Source organism: Lycium barbarum, chromosome 3 (genome assembly GCF_019175385.1).
Source record: "Lycium barbarum isolate Lr01 chromosome 3, ASM1917538v2, whole genome shotgun sequence".
NCBI lineage: Eukaryota > Viridiplantae > Streptophyta > Magnoliopsida > Solanales > Solanaceae > Lycium > Lycium barbarum.
Genome location: NC_083339.1, coordinates 145811366 through 145835922, shown reverse-complemented (window position 1 = coordinate 145835922; position 24557 = coordinate 145811366). Strand labels below are relative to the sequence as shown.

Below are 24557 nucleotides of genomic sequence, written 5' to 3'. Positions count from 1 at the left end.
AACAAATGGATTGGCATACTTTGTAAGACATGCTTGATTAGTGTTGTTCTCCCCCCGATAGATAACAACTTTCCAGTCCAAGAGCTAAGCCTATTTTGAATCTTTTCAATCAGCTCTTTATAATGAATATTCATTCTCCTCCCATAATACACTGGCACTCCCAAATAAGTAAAAGGAAATTCTTTTTTTGGAATTTGAGTAACATTATGCACCACCTCCTTGATGTTATGTGAGGTCAAGTGATGCATATACACTGCACTTTTATGTTTGTTAATCTTCTGGCCACTCACCTTTTCATAGTTTGTTAGAGTCTTCATAACCAACCTCAAAGATTCCTCATTAGCAGAAGTAAAGATAATAGTGTCATCAGCATATGCCAAATGATTGACATATGGACTCCATTTTGGCATTCCATACTCCTTGTAGCTGGCTTCATTAAACAATGCATTCAGAGCCCTAGACAAACATTCAGCAGCAAGTATAAAAAGAGTAGGAGATAATGGGTCCCCTTGTTTTACCCCCCTTGAAGATCTGAAGAAACCATGTGGTTGCCCATTGATCAAAATAGAATACCAATTGTTAGAAATGATTCTGAACACTAGATCAATGGTGAATTCACCAAATCCTATTTTCCTTAACACTTTGGTCAAGAATAACCATGATACCCTGTCATAAGCCTTAGCCATGTCTAACTTGATGACCACATTAGCAGGCTTTCCTCTAATTCTAATATCATGTATAATTTCTTGAACTAGTACAATGTTCTCTACAATGCTTCTACCTTTAACAAAGCCAGATTGTTGAGGTGAAATAATATTAGGTAGAAACTGTACCAACCTGTCATGCAGAATTCTTGAGAATACTTTACTTGTGAAATTACTCAAACTAATTGGCCTCACATCAGAAAAAGTGTTGATTTCTTTCTTCTTTGGTAATAGAACTAAGTTGGTACAAGTGATATACCTAGGTAGTTCATGTCCACAGAAAAAAGATCTCACCATTTTCACCATGTCTTTGGATATAGTGTCCCAACAAGCTTGGAAGAATTTTCCTGTAAATCCATCTGGACCCCCTGCACTATCCCCATTTAATCCAAATACTGCCCTTTTAATTTCTTTTTCTTCCGGCATTTCATAAAGCTTTTGATTCTGATCTTCTGTAATCATTCTAGGAATCTTATCCAACATAGAAAAGTCAGTAGGATTATTCTCTTCTCTAAATTGATCAGAGTAGAATCTGATTGCTTCCTGAGCTATCTCCTCTTCAGATTCTAACCATGTACCTGTTTGATCTTGAATTCTTTGCAACTGTAATTTCCTCCTTTTTCCATTAACATGGGCATGAAAGAATTTTGTGTTTCTGTCCCCATCTTGAAACCACTGCATACCAGCTTTTTGCTTCCAAAATTTCTCTTCAATAGCATAAAATCTAATCAAATCAGCTTGTACCCTCTGCAGTCTCTCTCTGTTCAGCGCTGTAGGATTCTGTTCCAATACCCTCTCATGAACTTGCACCACTTCCTCAAGAGAAGCTATTTGTGTAAATATATCACCATATGAATCCCTGCTCCACTTAGAAAGGGCTCTTCCCACTTTTTTTAACTTATTATGAAAGTTAAAGAACGGATCTGAACCATAAGATTCCTCCCAGTTTTCTTTGACCACATTTTGAAATGATTCATGTTCAACCCAGAAGTTAAGAAATCTGAACGACTTCTTAATAACTCTACTATCAGCCTTCATGTTCACCAACAATGGAGAGTGATCAGACCCTTGTTTAATAAGATGCTCAATGCCCAGATTCGAAAATTTATTTTGAAGAGCCTGATTTCCCAAACATCTATCCAACCTTTTAAAAATACAGGCCTCATCTGATCTCCCATTCCACCATGTAAATATGCTTCCAGTAAACCCCAAATCCACCAATAAACATGTGTCAATACAATGCCTAAAGTCCTCAGTTTCAGCAAACTGCACTGGTAATCCTCCAAACTTCTCAATGGCATCAGTAATTACATTGAAGTCTCCCCCCACAAGCCATGGAATAGTGACATGAGATGAAATATTGTATAAATCTGCCCATAAAGCAATTCTGCCACATCTTTCAGTACTTGCATACACAAATGTAACTAACATTTCATGTCCATTCACCAGATGCGTAAATTTGCAAGATAACATTTGTTCAGTGTCTTCTTGAATTTCAACTTGTATGTCAGGTTCTACAAACAACCAGATTTTCCCATTTACATTATGCCAAGCTGTTCCCATATTAAGCCATAACCTGTACATATTTATATGCCTCACATGTTGGAAAGGCTCCATTAATGCAACATAATTGAAATGTTTCTGTCTATGTAGTAATATCACCCTCTCAAAGGCCTGTTGAGTGTTTACAGACCTTATGTTCCAAATAAGTGAGCTATTCATTGGGAAACTCCTTTTGCATAGGCTGTCCTTGTTTGTACTCTCCCTAATGTCTTGCGTGGAACACTTCTATCTCTTATTTTGTGGCCCCTTTTAGCTTTTAATAAATGTTTAGGAGAGATGTCCCCACTATTTTTGTCCTCCATAAGAGCTGATGTAAGAGTGTCTCCTTCTTCCTCTTCTCCAATGTCTATTTCCATGAGGTTTTCTTTATGATGTGCAGTATTGTTAACTTCATGATCTTTAGCTACCAATTGGGAACTATTTTTTTTTTGAACTTGCCTGTTCCTCTTCTACTGTATCATTACTGTTTAGGCCTCCTTGATCCCCTGTTGGTATTGCCATTTCTTTTTTATCGCCCACTTCTTTTCTGCATTCATGTCTCTCATTTTCAGTTGCAGATAATGCAGTATCTCTATCTTCCATTATTTTTCCTGCTTCCAACTCAGCATTTGGTGGGTTTTCAGGTTTTTCAGGTATTTTTTTCTCTTGATTTATGTACTGCCCCACTGATATTTCCCTTAGTTGTTCATAAGTTGAATTGACACTATCTTGTACCTCTATATGTATGGGTACTCCTTGCCCTTCTGAATCATGTTTACCTTTGTTGTAGATTTCCTCTTTGTTACCAATATCCACAATATCTGTAATAGTTCTCTCTGTATCATGTGTGGTAGTCACTATTGGTTGATCATCTTCTACCCTCTTTTCCTCTTTCTTATCTTGCTCCTGATTATTGACTGGTACTTGTTGCTCTATCTTTTCTTGCTCCTGACTATTGACTGGGACTTGTTCCTTCATGACCTGCTCATGACTATTGACTGGGACTTTCTCCTTCATGACCTGTTCGGCTCCCTTGTTGTTATTGCTTTGTTTTCCAAAAGCATTTTCTACCCATGGTCTTGTTGTCTCTTTGATAGCATTAGCAGTAGTATCAGTGATTCCTCTTTCATTTTTATTGTGATTTTCTTCCTCTAAGTCCACTAATGTGTTGAATTTGTTACTTGTACTAGTGGCTGATGGCTCCCTTTGTTTGCATTGGTAAGCAGTTCTCTCATCCGCACTGAAATTCCTGTTATCTTTGATGGCATTCCAATTTCCAGGATTGCCAAGAACTCTTCCACTAGGTAAAATTCTAGCTGAGTAATTGTAATGATTATTGTACCCTGTATGATTGTATTTCCCGTTGTTTTTGTGCCCATTATAACCTTGTTGCTTCCCTGCTTGTTGTTGTTGCTTGCCTTTGTCATTAGCTTGCTTGCCATTATGTTGTTCATATGCTTGTAACTGTGTCTTTTCTATGGATTCAGCCTCTTTATCCTCCTTAGGTTTTTTTCCACGTTCTTCATTGTTAGCCCTTTTTTTCTCTGAATGTTTTCCATTAGTATCCACCTGATCTTCTTCTTTCCCTTCATATTAGGCAAGCTCCGGATGAATAATTCTACAATCAAATTCATTATGTCCCTGTAATTTACATTCCTTGCAATACTTAGGAAGGTAATCATATTGGATCTGAACATTTACAGTCCGTATTGCTCCTGTCTTTTCATTTTCAATATCCATCCTCACTGTTTTGGGTAAATCTGCTACTAAATCTACTAAAACCTTGACCCTAGCACAACTAGGTCTAGTCTTATTGATAGTAGCCATATCCAACTGTATTGGAATACCCACTGCCGATGCAATTGAGAAAAGAGTTTCCTTCACAAAATCTGTAGGCAACAAATTTGGAAATGAAATCCATGCCATTGTCTTTGATGTTTCTTCATCAATTTTGAACTTCGCATCATAGATCAAAGGTCTCAATTGGTACGAGTATCCCTCTCTATCTTGAATGTAATATACAGGTTTTGATATGAAATTCACAAAGTCTTCAAAGAGAGTACATCTGATAAGCACATGTCGATTTCTTAGAAAACCTATTCTACACTCACCTTTTATTCCACATTGTGCAGGGATTATTCGGCGAAGCTGTTCAATATCTGGCTGTCCATATGAAAATTTCCCAACCACAGCATACTGGAGTTCTTCAATGACATTCATTTGATCAACTTCTGATTCAGTGTATTTGATGTATGGTACCCCATGTAGAAAAGTTATTGGCTTCATGGAAATTTGAGGCAGTGATTGTATTTGGTTGTGTGTTGGGTCATTCAAAGTTTGTGGTTTGAAAAGATCTGAATATTGTAAAGAATTAGGTTTGATATTAGGATCAGTTGTATTTTGTGAGGGCAAGCCAGCCACCGTTGTGGACTGGCCACCGGCCATGAAGGCCATGTTCACCAAGCTTGAGATTTGTTTGTTAGGGATGGCCACTGCTAGTAGTAGTATTTGTTTGACTCATCACCGATTTCTTCCTTGGAGCTTAGATAGCTGTTTTAGGGTTTTTTCAAAGACGGATCAAACCTGTTACAAACACACAGTTGGGATCTGGGTCTAAGATTCCACTACCTGCTAATCTAACGCTTCTTTGTTTTGTGGCTCACAGGCGGTGGAACTCTTAGAAGTGATTATTCAGATCTCAATCAATTGTAATAGTATAAGGTTCAAAAACTTGCTGCTAGGGCAAAGTGGAAGAATGGAATTGCCGAAGGCCCAAAATTGATCATCATCATTTTAGAAAAGTGTTAGACCAAAAAGGTATTTTTTATTCTTCTAGCATATCACAATTACCCCCGAGCCGATTGGGGTAAATCAATATGTCCATTCAGTTTCTATATTTAATAACTCTTTACCGTAATATTTTATATGATATATTTAAGACCAAACAATTAAAATAATATTTTGATACATTAAATACATCTTTAATTTAAGAGAAAATAATTTATAAGTTTTTTTAAAAAAAAAATAAAATGCTGTATCAAGTTAAAGTAAGACAATAAATTAAAACAGAGAGTATATTTTTGAGTTAATTACACCCTATGTCAATTAGGGTACTAATACTATCCAAATTAACCCACCTCTTTAAATCTTTTAAAAAATGACCCACTCCATCCACCTCTCCCCATTAATATTACTTCTACCAACACGCACAACACTCATTTACCAATTTCAGATACCTTTGACATGTACACTGACACACAATCTAAAAAGATAGAATTTTATCTACTTTAGCTGATCTTGCAAAGTCCAAAATTGCAAAACAAACAACAAGCTCTGTTGAATCTCCACAATCCACAATCCACATTCCACTACAACAACAACAACATACCCAGCGAAATCCACAATGTGAGGTCTGGGGAGGGTATAATGTACGCAGACCTTACCCTCATCTCGAAAGATAGAGAGGTTGTTTCCGGAAGACCCTCGACTCAAGAGAAAACATGATGAGAAAAAGTCAGATAAGCACAAACAGTCCAAAGCAATGCGAAAATGAAACTAACGAAAGCGAAAAAGTCATGATAAAGCAGTATGAGCAATCCACATTGCACTATAGGAACTAAACTCCCACGACTATTTAATGAAATATTATCAAAGCAAGAAGCTTTAAACAAGTACACAAGATTGTGGGAGGAAAAAAAAGTAAAACCAAAGAAAATACAGCTCTGAAATGGAGAAAACCCGATCGAGCTGCAAAAATGGCGAATTGGCAAATTTTCTTTTTCTTCTTCTTCTTCTTCTCTGATTTTTTCTTATCGTTTTTCTTGAAGTGATTCGAGATCTAACTCCGGTTGCTCCCCAGAGAGTACATATCTGAAGCTTTTTAGCACCGGAGAATCGAGATCTAGCTCCGGTATATCGCCGCAGAGGATAGATCTGAAGTTTCAATGTATATGGGTGTATAATATTGTATATGGCTGTATATGGGTATATGAGTTATAATATTGTATATGGGTGTATATGAGTGTATTTGGGTTAAAGCTTTGCAATGTAAGTTTTGACATTTTTTTTTGTAATGCAAGTGAGCAAATTGTATATTTATGAAATTTTTCCTATATTTTTTGGTACATTTATTATTACTAGATGGCCCATGCCCGTGCTGCGCACGGGCCCAACACTTCGGATTATAGTGTATTTATGTCTATGTAGTTATGTTTAGATAGTGATAATATATATAGCCCCAGACACTGATTTGGAGCGTCTTTTTTTTTACTTTACAGAATTATGCACCAACTTGTTCAACAACATATTGGATCTTAAGCCTCTTGCAGGTAATTAATTGTTATTTACATGTAAATGGAACTGTTTCTCAGAGTAATTCCCCCTCCTCATTCACATGTAAATGTTTGCCCGACAGAAATGAATTGGACTATAAGTTGTGTGATCTGAGCTTACGTGGTAATTGATAACTTTGTAGCTTGCCTGTGTTTTCTGGTCGTGTCAAATGAGCCAACGAGCTTCTCGTTCACTTAAAAAGAGAATTTCGACTACCAAAGTTAAAATTTCTTTTTATCTGACTTTTCAGCTCCCAATCACTGTTGGAGCTTCTGCGTATGAAGCAGTTTGCTTGTACAGGGGATCGAGAGCGACTCTTTCAACTGGGGAAGCAGTAATAACGTGGAAAGTGCATCAGTTGATTCTGTACTGTTGCTGCGGCATTTTGGCTGGGATAGTTGGTGGCCTGCTAGGTCTTTGGTGGGTTTCGGATTATAGTGTATTGTGGCTGCGCCTTTTTTTTTTTCCCTGAATTTGTATGGGGTGGGTTTCACTTTTTTTTATTCTCTTATTTTTTTTTTTCTAATACTGATTGGTGTTTAATATGGGACTATGAAGAATTTCTATTTTTTAATTTTTAATAAATATTTTTTGTTTAATTCATTTTACTTGTCATGTTGTTTTTTACGCGATTTTTTAAGGAAACGTCAAGTAGAATTATAATTTCGCTAATTTACCTTATTAACTATTTGATCTTCATTTAATATTTTTTTTTTATGACATTAATCTCTTTTCACATTTATTAGAGTAAGAAAAAAATGAAAAAATAATTAAATTCTATCTTATTTTAATATATAAGTATTTTAAGTATGTTGTTGTATAATAATTTCATTTGCTCTCACTAATGGGTTGATACGCATGTGGCAATGAGTCCATCATTATTGATTTAATTGTTTGATTTTCTAATTTTTTTTTTTATAATTATTTGTTTTTTTAATATGAGATTCACTTTTTTTTAATATTGCTTGATTTTGTTAATATGGGGTCTATTTTTTTTTCCCAGAGTTTGGATGTGGTGGGTTTCACTTTTTTTCTTTGGTTGGTGTTTAATATGGGGCTCACATTTTTTTTAATATTAATTATTGTTTAATATATATGGGCTCACATTTTTTTTTTTTTAGTTGTTAATGAGCATCCACTGCCAGTAAAATCTAAGAGAATTCTATAGACATGGCGATGAAATGGAAGATGAGAAAAGGTAAAGTTGAGGTGATTCTAGAATTATACAGAAAGCTCCAAATAGGTCTTAGCTTTTAGGGTGGGACATCAAGGAAATTTATTTTAATTAAAAGAGAAGAGAATAAAAAGTAATGAGGAATTTATTGGTACGTTAAATGTAGCACATAGTCCAAAAACTGAAGCATGTGTTCGTCGGGGTCCACAGATGGAGGACGAAAAAGTGCATGTTAAACTGGCTCTTCTAAAGGTAGAAATTGATTATGATTATAGTCCTTTTTCCAGAATATTTAATTATAACTACATGAGAGATATTTTCAATTCAATTTATGACTTTGAATTTAAGGTATATTGGTGGCAAAAGTTTGGTGCACTGTCCCGAAAAATCTTTTTTATCGAAACATCTGTTCAGGCTGCGGGTTTCCCAAGATATACCGGTTCTTCTGGGACTCTTAACCGACAAAATTGTGTCGGTCTATTCACATGCGACTGTTTGAAAACGGTGCCCCATACCGATTCGCCCTCTACAAAAGAGCAAAGTGGTCCACAATTCTCACAAATCACAATCAATTTTCAAATAACTTAAGGCTTTTTCCTCTCTATTGAATTACCAGCAATTGATTCTCTCTTTAGGGTTCTAAAATAAAATTCAAGTAAATTAGGGCTTTTTTCTCTCTAGTGAATTATATATTAGCAGCAGAGATAACAATGGAGTTAACAAAGGAATCAGAGAGTTTACTCAACAAAATCCGACCACCGCGTCTCGAAGATGCAGGCCTGGAAGATTGTGCCCTACCGCCCGAATCAATCAAAGAAGCGTTTCTCAAAGCCGCCACTGCCGTACGATCCATCATTTCGCAATCGGACGACGAAGACGAATCCGAAGGCCACTGTGTCAAAACTCCATCACCAGTTGATGATTCTACTAAGGATGCACTTGTAGGAATTACGGAGGGTATTACCGACATTCCAGGAAAATGCACTACTGAGAAAGGCGGCGGCGGTGGTGAGGTGCCGGAAGGGACGGCTGATCACGTGGCAGTTGTAGGTGGTGCTGAGGTGCCGGAAGGCGGCGGTGATTTGGTGGATGTAGTATCTCTTCCGGAAGGCTGTCAATCGTGTGTGGATGGGTTGCAGGGTTTGGAGATTGGGGGTAAACAGGGGAAAATTGAGAAAAAGGAGGAAGATGAAGATGCAGAAGAAAGTGAGAAGCCAACTCTAGTTGAAGGTTATGTTGTATGAGCATAAGAGATGATTCTCTAACTTTTTGTTGCATATCCTGTAAATTTCTTGAATAATATAGTACTAGTATTAGATATGTACTAAAAGATTGTCTATCTCAAGTTAAACTGATGGATTTATGTATAATCATCTGCCTTTTTATCTATTTCTGAAGCTATCAACTTTAACTTTATGCAATCAGAAGAGTGAGATTGCAACCTGTGTTTCTGCGTTTCTGACTAGTAGTCTTCTTAATTTATGTGTTGAATTCAAATTTGGCCACGAAGTACAAAAGTAAAGCACATGCGGATTTAAGATTTGAAGCTTATGAGTCCTATTTCCTAACAATCTCAAATTAATATACAACAATAACCGAACCGAATTTTATATATTGAGGGATGGTCAATCTTGTATGGATGGTCTGCAGGGTTTGGAGATTGGAGATGGAGGAGGGAAAATTAAGAAGAAGGAAGTGAAAGAGAAAGAGGAAGAAGAAAGTGAGAAGCCAACTCTAGTTAAAGGTTTTGTATGATCATATAATCATAGTAAAGAGATAATGCTGATTTTTGTTGCCTATCCTGTAAATTTCCTGAATAAGTTAGTGTAGAACTTGTATTAGATATGTACTTAGAAAAGATTGTTTATTTGAAGTTCAAGTGATGGATTTATGTAATCATGTGCCCTACTTATTCATCCCTCCATTTCATAATAAGTGACTTTTTAGGCTTATGCACACTCCTGGAGAAAGTGCTCACTTCTAGAATATTAGGTGCGTTTTTATTAACTTACTCCTAATTAAATTCCTTGAAAAAGAAAAGCTTAATGATTATTGATTATGTAAATAAGGGTCATTTTGGAAGAGGCACCGAGGGAGTATCTATTTTTTGAAGCTATCTCGCAATTTTTCAAAAAAAACTTGGAACTTTTAACTGATGAGTGGAAGTTACGAACCTGTGTTTCTGCATATATATAATGATTGTCAGAGACAATTCTCTTAACTTTTTGTTGTGTATCGTGTAAATTTGTTTGAATAATATCTACTTACTAGTATTAGATATGTACTACTCTACTTACTAAGAGATTGTCTATTTGAAGTTTTAACTGATGGATTTATCATTTATGTATAATCATCTCCCTTGTTATCTATTTTTGAAGCTGAATTTTAACTTTCTGCAATCAGAAGAGTGAGAGTTACAAACCTTTGTTTCTGCATATAATGATTGTAAGAGATAATTCTGCAACTTTTTGTTGTTTATCGTGTAAATTTGTTTGGATAATATAGTACTAGTGTTAGATACGTACTTACTAAGAGACGGTCTATTTGAAGTTTTAACTGATCATCTGCCTTTTTATCTATTTTTGAAGCTATCTAGCAATGTCTCTATAAAAATTTGAACTTTAACTTTCTGCAATCAGAAGAATGAGAGTTACAACCTTTGTTTCTGCATTTCTGACAAGGTACAAAAATTTAACACACGTTTCTGCAGTCATCAATGTGCCGGTATATATTGAAATTTTGTATTAGACTACTTACTCATATTGAAATTTTGTATTAGACAACTACTTACTCAGAGTGTGCAGCAGTAAAAAATTACAGTTACCGCAATCAGCAATGAATTGATCCTCAACTCAAGAGTCTCAAGTTGGAGTAGTTTTTTGTGATACAAGAGTGTCAAATTTTGTTAGGCCAATGAAGTACAAAACCGTGGAACACGATTCTGTAGACTGCAGTACAGTTTCAGCAGTGGTAGTACGGATCCATACAACCTGTGTTTCTGTATTTCCGACGAATAGTCTTCTTAATTTATGTGTTGAATTCATATTTGGCCACGAAGTATAAAAATGAAGTACATGTTTCTGCAGTCATCAATGTGCCAGTATCGTCTCAGATGCGGTAGTTGAGATATTAGAATTTTGCATTAAACAACTACTTACTCGTTTAAAAAAAAAAATGAATTTGGAGTTGGATTGGTGATGCCATCTGATTCAACTTGTCCGGGGGGGGGGGGGGGGGGGGTTAGGTGTTATATGTTGATGACTTGATGTTAGGACCAATGAGTCACAGAAAATGAAAGTAATAAGATTAGGGGCAATCTGTTTGATATATTTGGTTTACAATGATATGAAGTCTGGAAAATCTGATGCAATCATTGGGGTTGAAACAACTTGGTTAGGATTTAGGAGGTAAACAAATCCAATCTGTAACTAGATGCAATCATTGGGGTTGAAGCAACTTGGTTAGGATTTTGGAGGTAAGCAATTCCACTCTGTAACTAATGTTAGTTAATTAGTGACGACTTCTTGATGATGTACTAGGAATATCTGCTCCATTCGGGTCCCATTATGATCCAAAATATGATATCGTGTTGTAAAGGCTAAATTGGGTGGCCCAGCTGGAAAATGAACAACTTTAAGCAATGTTGTGGGGTGCAGCAATTTGGTCTGCAGAATAGGAAACACAGTTTCATGAAGTGAAAATTGAAGAAGCAAGTTTCTATTGTTTTTTGTCACCCTTGTAGCATGTATATGCGTCTTTCAATAGCAACAATTCCACCTTAATTCACAGCAAGTTAGGATATGAGTTTATATTTATCATAAATTGTTATTCCTAGTTTTACTCTTAACTGGATAGCCTTCTTCCTTTATCCCTTAGGGCCGCAATGTTGTGAGCCTTTATAGGGGAGGGGGGTGATATTGAATGCCAGGGCCAAAACTCACCATTAAAAAGCTGAGGTGGAGGGGGTCCAAACCACAATTTTTTTTTAAGAAATAGATATTCAAAAGATATTATACTGTAGCTGAATGATACATTTGCCTTCTCCTTGTTGTCCTTTGTGAGTTGTGTTGTGGTCTCTTTCTATAGCTGTCTCGTACTTACTTTTTCACTTCCTGAAACTGTGAAAGAAAAGTTGTGTCTATGTGCAGCAGTAAAAAATTACAGTTACAGTAAATCAGCAATGATCCTTAACTCTCAGTCCCAGGTTTGGCCATGAAGTATAAAAACATGGAACATGTTTCTGCACTCAGTTTCAGCAGTGGTAGTACAGATCCATGGAATCTTTTTTATTCATTTATAATGTAATGACTCAAATTAGGGTAGAAGGCTAGTAGATAGTCTCGTTATCCGTTCTTACTAGTAGTCGCAGTATCGCAATATAATTTCTTGTGCTCCGATTTATGCTATTATCTGTTATTTCGTGTGCTTTGATTATCCTGTGATATCTGTGTCGACTGCATTATTTTATTTTATATTATTGCTTTTCCATGTCGCTTTGAATTTCTTAGCCTTATCTGACTTTTTTTATGCTTTTATGCTTTTCTTGAGCCGAGGGTCTTTCGGAAACAGCCGTCCTACCTTGGTAGGAGTAAGGTCTGCGTACACTCTACCCTCCCCAGACCCCACGATGTGGGATTTCACTGGGTTGTTGTTGTTGTTGTTGTAATGTAATGACTCAATCTCAACTCTTGCAATCTGTTTGATATATTTGGTTTACAGCGATATGAAGTCCGGGAAATGTGATGCAATCATTGGGGTTGAAACAACTTGGTTAGGATTTTGGAGCCAAACAAATCCACTCTGTAACTACATGCAATCATTGGGGTTGAAACAACTTGGTTAGGATTTAGGAGGTAAACAAATCCACTCTGTAACTAATGGTAGTTAATTAGTGACGACTTCTTGATGATCTACTAGGAATATCTGCCCCATTCGGGTCCCATTTTGATCCAAAATATGAATATCGTGTTGTCTAGGCTTAAATTGGGTGGCCCAGCAGGAAAATGAACAACTTAAAGCAATGTTGTGGGGTGCCAACAACTCGCTCTGCAGAACAGGAAACAGAGTTTCATGAAGTGAAAATTGAAGAAGCAAGTTTCTATTGTTTTTTATCACCATTGTGGCATGTAAATGCGCCCTTTTAAATAGCAACAATTACACCTTAATCCAAAGCAAGTTAGGATATGAAAATATATTTATCATAAGTTGTTATTCCTAGTTTTACTCTTAACTGTCGATCTACGATGGCCTTCTTCCTTAGTTCCACAATGTTGTGAGCTTATAGGGGGTGACAAAAAGAGACGGGGGGGGGGGGGGGGGGGGGATGATATTGAATGTTGAATGCAGCCAAAACTCACCATTAAAAAGCTGAGGTGGACAGGGGGTCCAAACCTGCAAAACATTTTAAGATATAGTGTAGCTGAATGATACATTTGCCTTTCCCTTGGTGTCCCTGTGAGTTGTGGTCTCTTTCTATAGCTGTCTCATACTTACTTTTTCACTTCCTGAAACTGTGAAAGAACGAAACTTGTGTTTATGTACAGCAGTAAGAAATTACAGTTACAGTAAATCAGGAGTAAATTCCCTGAAAGGTTTTGAGAATTGCCACTTGTAACCAATTTTTAAACCTATCTATCATTACTGTAAATAAAATTAAATTGACAAATTTGCCCTTAATTAACATTATACTTTCCAATTAATTAATTCCATCAGAATATCTTAATTAACAAAATAATTTAAATAAAAATGGAGACGCATCAGCTTTCTCTTTTTGGGAGTCCATTATGAAGGTGGTGGTGTTGGAAAATATTTGATTCCCGGGAATTAAACTTGTTGAATTGATTTTTTAAAATGAGGAGAGTACTAATTAGACCGAAGCATTTGCTTGGGACGGGACTTAGTAGAGTTGCACACCAGTAGAGTTATATATCCAATTAGATTCTAATTAGCTAATCATCTGTATTGTTATATAATTCATCTTCTCATTTGTTGTTTTTCATGCACTGCGAAATGTGCTCTCTTTTTTTGCACAATAGCATTGTTCCACTAATGATGGAACCTCTTGGTCCTTATTAACACTGTTTGATCTGGAAAAGGCGATTCTGAAAAAATCAATTCATATTGGTACTGCTGTCACCTATTGCAGGGTTTTTTTTAATAAAATTGGTTGAATGCTCATCTTTGGAGATTCAACGGGAAGTGAAGCAATCAAAAAATTTATTGATTAAGATATTTTGCTGGAAAAATTAATAATAATTAAGGGTAAATTTGTCAATTTGGTTTAAATTTATATTAATAATAAATAGGTTTAAAGATTAGTTACAGGAAAATTAAAATAAGGGAAGTAAGGATAATATTTTAAACCATAAGGGAGATCAATGTGATGAAACAAAATCTAGAGGGAGATCTCTAAAACTATTCAAATTTATTATTAAAAAATAAAATTTTAATATGACATGACACGACAATTAGGAGAGTTTTGTGGTGTTTAGTATATTTTGAGGAAAATAGTGATAGTTAGGTGATATTTTAGTCCTAAAAAAATAAAAATAATATTAATAGATAATTCTCAAAAGATGAGTTACCTTCTAGAGAATTTACTCTGTAAATCAGCAATGATCCATAACTCTTCAGTCTCAGGTTTGGCCACGAAGTACAAAAACATGGAACCCGTTTCTGTACTCAGTTTCAGCAGTGGTAGTAAAGATCCATAGAATCTTTCTTATTCATTTATTATGTAAAAAAAAAATGACGCATTCTCAAGTCTTACATAGAAGTCTGACTCGGTAGGATGTCAATTCACGCCTCGAAATTAAATAGTGAAGATGGGTCATAATGTCATATGGTTCTTGTCAAGTTGGATTTAGCTGGTTTATACTGAAGACTTCATATCACCACCTAAATGTGCAGGACTATATGGCTTATGGGCAGATTTAAGATTTGCATTTTATGAATTTTAATTTGGAATCCTATCATGTCTCATCTAATGTATCGAATTCAAAATCAATATAAATACGCAATTTAAATCAAAATTACTGTTCGGATGAACCATATCTCCTACACTAGATCTTTTCCGCAGTCCAACCTATAATTAATATTGGGTTCGAAAAAGGTTCAGATGTGCCCTTCTACTATACAAAATTACACGGATATGTCCGTCGCTAAAAGGTGGTCTCACATATGCCCTTATCGTTATTTTTTGGGTTACTTATGCCCTTGATTTAACGGAAACCCGACAAAAATATTGGAGTGCAGATTTGTGCAGTTTCGCATAGTATAGGGGCATATTTGATCCACTGAAATTCGTAAATATTATGACAAAAAACAAAATTATGGTACAAAATATCATTGCATTCCAAAACATAAAAAACATTTGCAATTACAATCCTTGCATCCACCATTACATTAGATCTAAATTATACAACTAAAAGATCAAATGCAATTACAACCATCTTTTAAAGATTGTTTTAAAAAATAAGAGCACCATTTTCCCTTTTCAAAAGATTTGTTTTACTAATAATAATATCATTTTTATTTTTCAATTTGTTGATGATCTGGATAGTTTCTTCTGGACATTTTTCATTTTTTCAGTCCCAATATCTACACGACAATGCATGCAACAACTGCCGCACAAAACATAAACATAAAAAAAATCATTACAGAGCTGTCACAAAAAAAAAAATTAAAAAAAAATCACAAGTCTAATGTAAGTCATTACAGATCACAAAAAAAAAATCATAAGTCATTACAGATCTACTAAATTTCTGTTATGCGTGAAATTCACGAAAGGGCCAGACCACATTGAATTTTATGTAGGACCGTATAAATGCTTAAAATGTAATATTCTCTCTATTATTGTTATCAAAGTTTCAGTACTGCCGGAGACGTTTTTTCAGGTGTTATAAGTCTAATGTAAGTTATCTCTTTTTCCTTGTGATTTTTTTTTTTTTTTTTGTGGCAAATCTATAATGAATTTTTTTTAATATTTATGTTTTATGCAGCAGTTGTTGCATGCATTATCGTGCAGATATTGGGACTGAGAAGATCAAAAATATCTAGGTCATCAACAAAATTGAAAATAAAATGATATCATCATTAGTAAAACAAATCTTTTGAAAAGGGAAAATAGTGCTCTTGTTTGTGAAAACAATCTTAAAATATGATTGTAGTTGCATTTAATCTTTTAATTGGATAATTTAGATGTAATGTAATGGTGAATGCATGGATTGTAATTGTAAATGTTTTTTATGTTTTGGAATGCAATGATATTTTGTGCCATATTTTTATTTTTTGCCATAATATTTAGAAATTTCAATGGATCAAATATGCCCCTATACTATGCGAAACTGTACAAATCTATCCTCCAATATTTTTGTTGGGTTTCCGTTAAATCAAAAGCATGAGTAACCCAAAAAGTAATGTTAAGGGCATATGTGAGACCGACTGACATATTTTTATAATTTTATATCGTAGAAGGGCAGATTTGGACCTTTACATAAAAAGGAGTCCGGAACCAAAATAACCCAAAAAAAAAGGGTATGAATCAAAATACCCCAGAAAAAAAAAACAGGTACAAAAGTACCTTTAACGCATGAAAATCATGCGTTAAAGGTTTGTTCTTTTTTTTTTTTTTAATTTCTTTCTTTCTTTCTTTCTTTCTTTCTTCCTTTCTTTCACACTTTTTTACATGCTTTAACCATAGATTAATCATGCTTCGAGACTTCAAAACTTGAATATTTTATATAGAACCCTATTTATTTTTGTGTGATTAATAAGGTAGGCTCAACACAACAAGGATACACAGAACTTCAGATTGTCGTTTTAGTGGTTGAAAAGTGCTCGAACATTTTTGTTTGAAGACTTATTGTCATTAGCTTTAAGTTATTTATGTTTTAGGGTTACACATTATTTTTATATTAATGCGTAACTTTATTTTTAGTGATTATAACTTTATTTTTATAATCAGTTAATAAAATATCAATTCATGATCAATTATTTATGTGTAATTTTTTTTTTTTTTTTGTTATACCCTTCAACCCCCAACTAATTGGAGTCTGCAACTTAAATAACCCAAAAAGTGGATTTGGGGAACCAAAATAACCCATTAAAAAACCTTTTGCGCACTAATTTATTTGTAAGTTGGTGAAATTTTAAATGGTCATAAATTTGCGCTCGGATGTCCATTTGATGCTATTTTTTTTTTTGGGTATTTTTTCGAGATCTATGCGTCTGAACTGCCGCAAGGCTGTTCGGCCGCCCCGAATTTTCGAAAAACGTCAGTTATCCCATTCAATTTAAATTTTCCCCCAAATTCGTGCGCAATTTTCATTTATTTCTTTTTTAAATCTAATGGCGAAAAATATATTTCAATTCCATAATCCCGTGATAATGATGTTTTCAATGTCAATTTCAAGGTTCCAAATTCAATTTAAGAAAACAAGTTAGATAGCATTAGTGAACATACAAAATAATAAAAAGTGTCTACATTGTTACTTTAACCAACTTGGCGTGGTGGTAAAGCCTTTGGCTTTTGACTTTTTTTAATCTCATCCACCAGGGATCAAACCTCAGCGGGAGCGTTGAGAAGATATTATTAGTAAAAAAAAAAGAACTAATTTATTTAACGATTAACATGGGATAAACAAGTAATTAACATGGGAAAAACAATTTCAGAAATAAATATATTAACAATGACATAATTAACAAATATTAACAATGCCATAATTAACAAATAATTAACGGAGATCCATGGAGGTGTCGTATTTGTAAATACTAAATTATTCATTATTCTTGAAATTAACTAAAAAAAATTCTCTAATTAGAACTTACTTAACTAGGATAAGTTATGGAGGATTTAATTAGTTATTTTGAATAATCCATGATATTGTATTGTTGATTATAATTTACTTAACTCATGTAGTTAAAGTAATAACGAACAAAATTTTATATTAACTAACTAATCCTTCGTCAAAAAATTATGTTAACTAACTAATCCTTTTCGGAAATTCTGTTAATGATGTTCAATCCAAAACTAAGGATTTAGCTTATCGTTTGTTATTCAGGATTTAGTTTATCGTTCGTTATTCGGGATTTAGTTTATTATTCGTTATTCGGGATTTAACTTATTGTTCGTTATTCGTTAATGGATTATTTTGGTACCCAAACTCACTTTTGAAGTTATTTAAGTTGCGGACTCCAATTAGTTGGGTGTTGAAGGGTATAACGCAAAAAAAATAAAAAATACACAGAAATAATTGACTGTGAATTAATATTTGTTAATTGATTATGGATTATTAATTTGTTAATTTTTTATTTATTGTTAATTTATTTATTTGTGAAATTGTCAAAATAAAGTTACGCATTAATATAAAAATAATGTGTAACCCTAAAACATAAATAACTTAAAGCTAATGACAACAAGTCTTCAAACAAAAATGGACTTTGAGCACTTTTCAACCACTAAAACGACAATCCGAAGTTTTGTGTATCCTTGTTGTGTTGAGCCTACCTTATTAATCGCACAAAAATAAATATGGTTCTATATAAAATATTCAAGTTTTGAAGTCTCGAAGCATGATTAATCTATGATTAAAGCATGTAAAAAAGTGTGAAAGAAAGGAAGAAAGAAAGAAAGAAAGAAATTAAAAAAAAAAAAGAACAAACCTTTAACGCATGAAAATTATGCATTCGTCTCTGTTAAGTCATTTAACACATGATGTTAATGCATTAAAGTTACTTTTGTACTTATTTTTTTTCCGGGATATTTTGATTCATACTTTTTTTTTTTTTTTTTTTGTTATTTTGATTCCGGACTACATAAAAAGGACGGTACATTATGATTGCGTCAATGATTTTTGTCGCACTCTTTATGACAAATTTTTGCTACAACTGAGTGACAGATCTATTTAATCTTTTTTTCTCTCTCTAATTATAACAAATCTTACTTGATGGTATCTATTAGTGATGACATTACGTAAATGTGCGGGAGTATTCCTTTTAAAGGAAAAAGGCGTAAATATATTCCTTAACTTTAATTTTATGATTTAAATAAATATATTCTTATTAAAATAGTGGTATATATTTCTGTTATTATATAAATGGTGTAAATATATTCGTATCGTTATATAAATAATGTAAATATATCTTTTTCGTTGACAGATTTTAAAAAATTAATCATTTAGCTTATTTTTTAATTTCAAAAAATGTCACGTGACTTTAAAAAATAAGTCTACCCATTTTTTTAGTAGACTTATTTTTATATAGTCACGTGGTAATTTTATTTTTTTAGTGGGTCGAGTCTGGTTCATTTAGAAAAATATCTCTGTGACTTTACAAAAAAAAAAAATCTATCCATTTTCTTAACAAACCAGACCCAAACCACAAGAAAAAAAAATTATCATATGGCTTTAAAAAAATACGTTTATTAAAAACAAGTGTAGACTTTTTTTTTTAAAGCCACATAATATTTTTAAAATTAAAGCATACGCTAAATGATTTTAAAAAAAAAATCCATCAGCATAAAGGGTATATTTGCACTATTTGTGTAACGATGACATATATGCATCACTTTTCTAACGATGAGTATATTTGCTCTAAATCACAAAATTAAGGGATATATTTGCATCTTTTCCCTTCCTAAATTATGCGGACCCGGCTCCCCTCCAGTAGTGATCTCCTCATGTTCCTCCAGTGCTATCCTAAATGAACTCCATATGCTAAGCCGACGCTACATTTATGTTAAAATTCTCTTTTTACTACTATTACTTTGAAATTGACATTTCTACGTGAGGCGATGCTTATTGGTTGGTTAGTGTTATATGATAAGAATACACGCAATAATTCAGTACCCCGAGTTTCCCATATCTTAATTTACGTCTTATGCATTAAAAAAGACTTCATTGGATTTATAGAAGGAAACAATACTTAGAAACATCTCAAATTTTAGCATTTAAATTGGCAGTGACAGTACCACCAGCTGTCAAAAACTACTGGCCAGTGCTTGGTAAGGCTGACAGAGAGAAGTTCAAGTTGGATTAATTTCAAACGTTGTCAAAAGCTAAAATCTACCTTCACTAGTTGCAGCTCTTCATCTTTACTCGGGTTGTTGGACCACTGCCAAATAAGTTGTCTCATCCGTATAAAGATTGGATTTGTTGAACTCTCAAGTTGCTTTTTTTTTTTTTTTCATATTTTATTCCCCAGAGTTGCTATTTTTCTATATCTACTTTGGTAATTCTTGGTTTTCTTGCTTTTTAATTTGAGCTTCTTTTCCAGGTTTCTGACTTGACCAATCTTTTATTCTTGATTATTTAAGAAGAGTGGAAGTTAAGAGCAAAAACAAAGTGAGAATTTGGCAATTGATGGAGGATTTGAGAACATATCCAGTTGTTGTGAATTGTTTGCTTGTTCTAGCTTTAGCTATTGTTGCGTCTGGGGAGCAAATTTCAGATGAGTCAACTTTGAGCAACAATGGAACAACTCATAGCACTGAGTCAAATTACTTGTTTGACCTATTCAATCTTCTTAGGTTAAAGAGTGAAATAATGCATTACCACCATGTTTGGCCTGTAAGTCTTTCTTCTACATTATAGTATCTTTCTTTCCTCTCTATTCCTCCACCATATTTTGCCTTCGTTGACCATTTCCAAGATTAGTTTTTTGTTAGCTGTTAGTTGCTATGTATAAAGTTCAGAACACCAAGTGCGGTGTTTGGTTACCAGTTTACAATCTCGCATAACTAATACATATATAAGTCATGTGGGAATTTATGTATTAGTTTATGCCGGGTAGAAGATGGAATAATTAAGTACATGAATAACTAAATACTGCATAACTAGTTACCAAAAAAAAAAAAGCATAACTAATCGTATATAACTAATCCCTGCATTACTAATACATGCATAACTCTAACCAGAAACCAAACAACCCCTGAGGTTCTTAGCACTAAATCCATTGTACTTTTGAAATTATGCGTTCAAAACTTTACACTTGTCAAAAATTAGTGGGATTTCACGCACACACATGTCCCATGTCGAAATACTGGATTCAGTTGAACCCGTAACGCATAAGCTGCATCCGCCTCTGTCAGACTGATTGACTTGCTGAATCTTTTTATTCTTTTGGCTGTTTCAATTTTTGGGCAAACTGTTGATGTCAAGAAGTGGATGTTATTACTACTGAAGGGTTGTATGGATTGCAGGAACTGGAATTTGGGTGGAGAGTGATTGTTGGTTCAGTAATTGGATTCTTTGGTGCTGCTTTTGGGAGTGTAGGAGGTGTTGGGGGAGGCGGTATCTTTGTTCCCATGCTTACTTTGATCATTGGATTTGATCCAAAAACATCAACTGCAATATCAAAATGTAAGAATTCATCTATAACTTTATTTACACACATTTGTAATTGGAACTTGATTTTAAGAGGTTAAATTTCTCTTTAGATATTACTCCAAAGTGCTTGCAAGTACTTTGTGTCTTTTTGATAGCTCGGCAGAACGTAGTAGCTTTGGCTCAAACTCTGTATTTGTGTTTAAAAATTATCTTAATATGTATAAATAATTTATCAAGGACCCAGTAAGTTGCATTTTTTAGAATCTAGAACCCGTCAACTCAAAACCTAGCTCCTCCTCTGCTTGTGAGAGGAGTCCCAAAAGACAGAAGGGAAAGGTTCCTTTGTCCTTTTATGATTACTATATTAAACAAATTTAGCAACAACATTTTCTCCTTGGTTTAAGTTATTTTTGAGCTATTTGCTTTTCTTGCCAGGTATGATCACTGGTGCAGCGGGTGCAACTGTCTACTACAGTCTTAAGCTGAGGCATCCATCACTTGACCTGCCCATCATCGATTATGATCTAGCTCATCTTTTCCAACCAATGTTGTTGTTAGGGATCAGTATTGGAGTTGTACTAAATGTACTTTTTGCTGAGTGGATGGTTACAGTCTTATTGATGATTCTTTTCTTAGGTAACACTGCTATTTCCAGCTGCAATTTGATCCATTTTGTCAACTGCGCGTATTCTAATTGTTTATGGGACTTGCAGGTGCATCAACCAAGGCATTCTTCAAGGGCATTGAGACATGGAAGAAAGAAACTATTATTAAAAAGGTTGTCTCTTTGTCCTTTTCTGTGATTATAGAGTACAAGACAAGAATGCTTTCAATATACATTCTTATTTCTTAATAAATCTTTCTTTCACATCCAGGAAGCAGCTAGGCGCTCAACATCTAATGGTGAGTGTGCATCTTCTCTATCATCTACACCTCATCAAGTATTTTTGAATTTCTGACTAATATTCTAAAACTGAAATCAGATACTGGTGGTGAAGAAGTTGCATACAAGCTTATACCTGGAGGTCCAAAAAACGATTGTACTTTTACAAATGAAGTTTATAAAGCAAAGGAGGTAATTAATACTCCCCGTGTCACAAATTTTTTCACACACTAAATTTTTCTGTCCGTCCCAATCCACTTGACTCGTTATAAACAAAATCCTGGTTTGTGTTTTTTTTTCTGATTTAGATGCGACATTTCTTCAATGCTGATTTCTTGAACTACTTCAGGTCTCTATTTTTGATAATATGTACTGGAAGGATGTCTCCAGACTTATTGCTGTCTGGATCATAATCCTATTTCTTCATGTCTCCAAGGTTCCTGCTTTTACTACTGCTTGCCTTTTCTCAAGAGCTTTTACACCGTAATGATTGCATTCTGTACACTTTCATGCAAAATTGGCTTTACTGATTTGGAGCGTCTTTTTTTTTTTTTTTTACTTTACAGAATTATGCACCAACTTGTTCAACAACATATTGGATCTTAAGCCTCTTGCAGGTAATTAATTGTTATTTACATGTAAATGGAACTGTTTCTCAGAGTAATTCCCCCTCCTCATTCACATGTAAATGTTTGCCCGACAGAAATGAATTAGACTATAAGTTGTGTGATCTGAGCTTACGTGGTAATTGATAACTTTGTAGCTTGCCTGTGTTTTCTGGTCGTGTCAAATGAGCCAACGAGCTTCTCGTTCACTTAAAAAGAGAATTTCGACTACCGAAGTTAAAATTTCTTTTTATCTGACTTTTCAGCTCCCAATCACTGTTGGAGCTTCTGCGTATGAAGCAATTTGCTTGTACAGGGGATCGAGAGCGACTCTTTCAACTGGGGAAGCAGTAATAACGTGGAAAGTGCATCAGTTGATTCTGTACTGTTGCTGCGGCATTTTGGCTGGGATAGTTGGTGGCCTGCTAGGTCTTGGTGGAGGATTCATTTTGGGTCCATTGTTTCTTGAGCTAGGGATTCCTCCTCAGGTGCATTTCATCTCTTTTAATACCTCTAAAGTTCGGTTTAACGTCCCTCTGATTAAAGAGAGAAATATCTTGGACTTCGTAAATTAAACAGTTAATAATTTCTCAAAGAGTTACTCACAGCCATATAGTCACTACTAAAAAGCTGGAATTTTCTGTAGTTAAACAGCAAATTTCATCACTAATCCTATTTAGCGACGAATTATCAGATATTTTGTTGGCTACGAGCAATTTAGTGACTAATTCCAGCGTTTTTTGTAGTGAGTGGATTAGTAACTTGGTATTTTTTTTCAATTTGTCAGACTGTTTCTTATAGAATTTTATAAATGTAGGTGTCAAGTGCTACTGCTGCCTTTGTGATGATATTTTCCTCCTCCATGTCCGTCATACAATATTACTTGCTAGGGCGTTTTCCAGTACGATATGGTAAGGACGACGCTTTGAAACCTTTCCTAGTAATGATCGATAAAATGAAGAAACGTGAGAATCTGTTTACTTTGTTACTAACCGGTTTTATTTTCTCTGATTATGTTTCAGCACTGTATTTTATTGCTGTGGCCAGTATTGCAGCTTTAGTGGGACAGCATGTTGTACGAAGAATAATTAGCATAGTTGGTAGAGCATCTGTGATTATCTTCGTTTTGGCTCTCACAATCTTTGTGAGCGCAATATCATTAGGCAAGTTTCTTCTAATTTTCACTCAGATATTTTTCAAGTAAGTGGAAGCATTCACTAATTTTGATCATTTGCTCATTTATCTGTTTATGTCTGCAGGTGGATTTGGCATAGCAGATACAATTAAAAAGATCGAGGGAGGACAACATATGGGGTTTGATAATATCTGTGCATATAATCCTTAGCAAAAATTTAAATTCCACGTAGATATTGATACGATATGGAAATGGCCTGAAATTGAGTTGCTTATTGAGGTTGTACCCTGAGCTTTGGATGGGCGACATAGCTATTAAATTAGTAAACATTGCAAGGTTTTATGTCTTGCATTTGGGTCCCTTTAGTTAATTGCTTTATTATTTAAATACCATTGTAAGTTCTCTTATTACAGTTTAGTCCCTATCTTGTAATTCACTATATGTACTGAGTTTTGCCCATTCAGAGGCTCATGAATGAAATTACCCTTATTTTTCTTAGTTAGCTTAGCAGTAGTTGTAGCATTCTCCTTTGGTTCTTAGCTCAAATTCAGTATCTGTATCAGATATTTGGTCATTATCGATGTTCCCTCTAGTCTTCTCTGGAAATCAACTATCTAAACATTCTGCGTGGTCCTTGCATTCTTCGTAGTGTAAACATAAATTGATTCAATATTTCATCTCTCGATGTGTACAGAACAATGGTCTTCTATTTATTTATTTTTGGTTCACATTAATGTGGCTGATTTGCTAGTCCTTGTATAGGTTAAATGTTATGCAATCATGATGAGCACTTCTCAACTCATATTTGCCTTTGCAAGATTCAGCTATAATACACTGTAGTTCGAAATTATCACTCT

The 24557-nt window shown here is 34.4% G+C and overlaps 3 protein-coding genes and 1 long non-coding RNA gene across 8 annotated transcripts; all 4 read left to right on the top strand.

The window, feature by feature from the left end:
* Window positions 1-5355: 5355 nt before the first annotated feature.
* On the top strand, window positions 5356-8272 carry LOC132633395 (sulfite exporter TauE/SafE family protein 3-like). Of its 2 annotated transcripts, XM_060349792.1 has the most exons (5): window positions 5356-6207; window positions 6265-6293; window positions 6524-6574; window positions 6829-6998; window positions 7700-8272. In XM_060349792.1, coding segments are annotated over exons 1-5 (258 nt in total). In that variant the 5' UTR covers window positions 5356-6206; the 3' UTR covers window positions 7707-8272. The 2 variants fall into 2 exon arrangements, with proteins under 2 accessions (XP_060205775.1, XP_060205774.1); XM_060349791.1 differs by lacking the exon at window positions 7700-8272 and having other exon boundaries at window positions 5365-6207; window positions 6829-7179.
* On the top strand, window positions 8193-9173 carry LOC132633394 (uncharacterized). Its single transcript, XM_060349790.1, has one exon. It carries the CDS (start codon window positions 8463-8465, stop codon window positions 8994-8996), a length of 534 nt encoding a protein of 177 aa, XP_060205773.1. The 5' UTR covers window positions 8193-8462; the 3' UTR covers window positions 8997-9173.
* Window positions 9174-11014: 1841 nt separating this feature from the next.
* On the top strand, window positions 11015-12863 carry LOC132634364 (uncharacterized). Its single transcript, XR_009580125.1, has 2 exons — window positions 11015-12605; window positions 12729-12863. It is a non-coding gene; the product is annotated as an uncharacterized LOC132634364 (long non-coding RNA).
* Window positions 12864-19612: 6749 nt separating this feature from the next.
* On the top strand, window positions 19613-24198 carry LOC132633393 (sulfite exporter TauE/SafE family protein 3-like). Of its 4 annotated transcripts, none has more exons than XM_060349789.1 (13): window positions 19613-19753; window positions 20026-20318; window positions 20951-21110; window positions 21513-21713; window positions 21791-21855; window positions 21953-21980; window positions 22061-22152; window positions 22310-22396; window positions 22527-22577; window positions 22832-23053; window positions 23383-23476; window positions 23588-23728; window positions 23825-24198. In XM_060349789.1, the coding sequence occupies exons 2-13, from the start codon at window positions 20112-20114 to the stop codon at window positions 23908-23910; spliced, it is 1434 nt and encodes a 477-aa protein (XP_060205772.1). In that variant the 5' UTR covers window positions 19613-19753; window positions 20026-20111; the 3' UTR covers window positions 23911-24198. The 4 variants fall into 4 exon arrangements, with proteins under 4 accessions (XP_060205772.1, XP_060205769.1, XP_060205770.1 ...); XM_060349786.1 differs by having other exon boundaries at window positions 19615-19980; window positions 20066-20318; XM_060349787.1 differs by having other exon boundaries at window positions 19616-19886.
* Window positions 24199-24557: the final 359 nt, after the last annotated feature.